At 47.1% G+C, this 3492-nt stretch overlaps 1 protein-coding gene across 1 annotated transcript in view; it reads right to left on the bottom strand.

The window, feature by feature from the left end:
- Positions 1 to 1189: 1189 nt before the first annotated feature.
- The window catches only part of LOC104289779 (cytochrome P450 26A1), a 3096-nt gene continuing 793 nt past the window's right edge, over positions 1190 to 3492 (bottom strand). Inside the window, exons 3-7 of the mRNA XM_009888792.1 lie at positions 3289 to 3492; positions 3018 to 3167; positions 2536 to 2670; positions 2168 to 2320; positions 1190 to 1981 (exon numbers count right to left, since the gene is read on the bottom strand). Of these exons, the coding sequence (XP_009887094.1) occupies positions 1640 to 1981; positions 2168 to 2320; positions 2536 to 2670; positions 3018 to 3167; positions 3289 to 3492 (984 nt within the window). The 3' untranslated portion in view covers positions 1190 to 1639. The remainder of the gene's footprint in view (positions 1982 to 2167; positions 2321 to 2535; positions 2671 to 3017; positions 3168 to 3288) is intronic.

Raw genomic sequence — 3492 nt, 5'->3', positions numbered from 1 at the left:
GGAATATCTTTTGTATTTTAAGACTAAAAGAAATTTAATATGAAAAGGTCTTGGTAGTTACACTCATATGTAGGTTGTATCTAAGGTCTTACGTTAGAAGTTTATGCATTTAAAATGCTAGCTGGAAACACATCAAAGATACTATAGAAACACTCCTTAAAAAAATCCAAAACTTCATAGATGCCGTTAAACACCTGTGGTGATTTCGAGCAACTTAACTCCATCCCTAATATTTGTCTTCAGAGAACATAATGAAAAAGTGCCTGTTTTCCAGGAGCAAACAAAAAATTAAATTAGCCTATATGGTGCTATAAGTGTTAGTGACACTGAATTACATTGGTTTACTTTGTAGATGTTTATAAAGCCAGGCTATGTTGTTTGACTTTTGAGGGAAGACTAATAGGTGGGAGGGGGACGAAAAGAGCACAAAAAACCCTTATGGTTAAGCCAAAACAGGGGTCACGCCTAGGGCATTTTATCTGCCCTGCTTACACACCCCCGGGGAATTGCATCTCAACAGTTGATTCCCCGTTAATCAATTCACATTAGCGCCTGCCTTTTAGTTTTCACTTTGCTGAATTCCAGGAAAGAAGTTCTTAAACCAAATGCTTGCTCTATCTCTGACCTACTCAGAGCTGTTGCATTTTGGGAAGAAATCACAGCAGATTTTATTTGCTCTGCCAGCTGATAATAGACACCTTCAGACGTAAAGATTCAAAAGCTTCATAGCCAGCAGACTCCACACAGAACACGACCCAGTGGTCTGCTTACACAGGTCAGCAGTAATATGGGAGGAGAGGACTTTTATGGAATTTATTTTTCCTCACATATTTTCTCTAGCTATAGAGAAAGACCCATGTTACAAATTATTCTTCGGCTTCCCTTTACTTTCTTATTTACTATGGCTCGAGATTATGCGCTTGATAAGAAGACCTGTAGCACTTACTATCACTCCATACTGTTTTCAGCGAGCATGTACATTTTTGCACTGCTCTTGCCACTTACAGGTTAAAACATAAAACAATTTACTCTTCACAAGTGAGAACCACGTTGGGGCTGGGAGGCAGGGGAGAGTTATAAACATAGAAATAGCTCATTCACGAGAGCAGATCTGACTTTACATCCAAACCCCTTAGACCCATTGGTTAAAACTACTCTCTAGCATACACGCAGATCTTCACACAGAGGATCATAAAAAATAAACTTTATTATCAAACTTAAAATTCACACATTAAACATAAGATCTAGACACAAATAATACTGAAAACATTCTCAAACAATAACCATTTTAGGTAATCTGGATGAGTAGCATTGTTTCAAACGCCTTTAAGAATATTTCTTAATACATACACCATCGTGAAATGTCTTCAAATGCTTAGCTGGCCAGCTTTCAATAAGATTTTTAAATAGGAAGAAGCTTATTTCTATAGAAATAACATTATCTAATTATGAATCAGAGACCCATAATTGTAGTGCTTGAGGGGGAAAAAAATCATAGCCTTTTGAAATATTTAGAAGACATAAATAACTATTGTACATTTACAAGTTTAAATATTTAAAGGCCTTTGTTACTATAAAAAGTTGCTATGTACATATTAGATGCTATATAGAAATCCAGCCGGAGGCAAGCGTTGAGCTCTCAGATTTGGCCGCTGAAACCTATGAATTTGGTAGGCAGATTGTCCACAGGGTACACTATGGGGCCCGTTTTCATTGTAGGAGGTCCATTCAGCAGCTGCCAGTCACAGCTCCGAGCCAACTCCACTGTAAATATTTTCAGAAGGACTTTTGCAAACTCTTTGCCCACGCAGGTCCTCAAGCCCCCACCAAAGGGGATGAAACTGAACCTGGAAGAATCCTCTGGAGATGGAGACATGAAGCGATCTGGGTTAAACTCATCCTTGTTGGTAAAGAGATCTGCCACATCGTGGGTATCACAGATACTGTAAATAACATTCCAACCTTTAGGGATCTGGTAACCCTATCAAAAGAAGAGAAAGGAGACATGAAGCACCTTGCTGTGTTAAATGAGGTGAAGCATCAGCATCACATCGACATGTCGGTCCACCCCACCTCCCCCCTGGCTTCCTGCAGGTCTCTCCAAGGCAGATAGAGTACGTGAGTGCTTTGCAGCTGCACTGCGGAGTCGAGCCCAAGCCCCACTTACGTTTAGCTCAAGGGTCTTGAGTGCAATTCGAAATCCTCCAGGAACAGGAGGGCTCATCCTGAGGGTCTCTTTGATGACACAGCCTGTGTACTTCAGCTGCTCCAAGGTCTCCATGTCCAGCTGCTTCTCTTGGTTAGGACCACACAGTAACCCCTAGAAAAGAAGATGCTGCAATAACTTTCACAGAGCAGGTGGCCGAGGCTCCTGGCACTGCAAATCAGCTGCCCCTCAGTGGTGTTTTCCTAAACGAAGGCCACCACCTGGCTGGAGGGAAGCCCTGTCTGGGACACCTCTCTTGGAGGTACCTTCCCACTGCCCTCTCCCTTGAAATGGCTCTTGGGGAGACATGCACCGGGGGAGACACACACCTTCACCTGCAGCTCTTTCCTCACTTTCTGCAGGACATCGTGGTGGAGCCCTAGGAAAGCAATCAGCGACGTGGCGGCACTAGCAGTAGTTTCATGGCCCCCAAACAGCAGCTCTGTGGCAGACTCCTTCAGCTCCTTACGCACCAGACAGAGGAACACAAAACGGGTCTTGGATATAATACCCCTACCAGACCCACTCCACCACCATCTCACTGTGCATCGCTCCCAGACTGGAGCAGACACCCAAGGGCCAGGATGGGGGGGTGGTGCTTATAGTCCCTGGGGACATGGCCCTGGTCCTGTGCTTCCCCATCCAACAGCCTGGTTGCAGCCTCTGCGCCACAGTGCACTACACGAGCTGGTTTATTGCATCAGGAGAGGGGGCTGAGCCTCCTGCTTTCTTCTTTTGGCCCCAAAAGATAAGCATGCTGCTGAGAGAGGGGCTAGGGGAAAGGGGTGGATGTGGCCCTGGGGAACCTCACCTGCATGTTGAGCTGCTCCCCATTGCCCTGTGTATGCTCCATCAGCAGCTGCAGCGCATCTTTGTAGCCACCCTCAGGCTCCTTGCGGGCCATCTTGGCACGGATGTTCTCCTCAATCTTGGCGTGGATGATGTTGCGTGCCCGCAAGCCCTGGCCAGGCAGCAGGGACAGCAACGTGGGACTTGGGCCAATACTGCCATCCCTCCCATCCACTCCCCGCTGCCCTGGCTGCAGGGGCGCCCCTCTCCTCCTGGCCCGTCGGGAGCCTTACCCGGTAGAGCCCGCTGAAGGGCACATCAATGGGGAGGGAAAAGAGGTTGCGTATCATCTCCTCGAAGGCCTCCACCAGCTGCTGCTCGCCGTCGGGGCTGGCCTGGCGGGGCTGGAAGCCCAGCAGGATCCTCATGGCGATGCGAAACATGAGGCGCTTCACCTCGGGGTACACCAGCAAGCAGGGCCCGGCGGCACCCAGCCA

This window comes from Charadrius vociferus, unplaced genomic scaffold, assembly GCF_000708025.1.
Source record: "Charadrius vociferus isolate BGI_N301 unplaced genomic scaffold, ASM70802v2 scaffold436, whole genome shotgun sequence".
NCBI classification, from domain to species: domain Eukaryota; kingdom Metazoa; phylum Chordata; class Aves; order Charadriiformes; family Charadriidae; genus Charadrius; species Charadrius vociferus.
The sequence above is the reverse complement of the archived record's forward strand: the minus strand, read 5'-3'. Positions and strand labels throughout refer to the sequence as shown.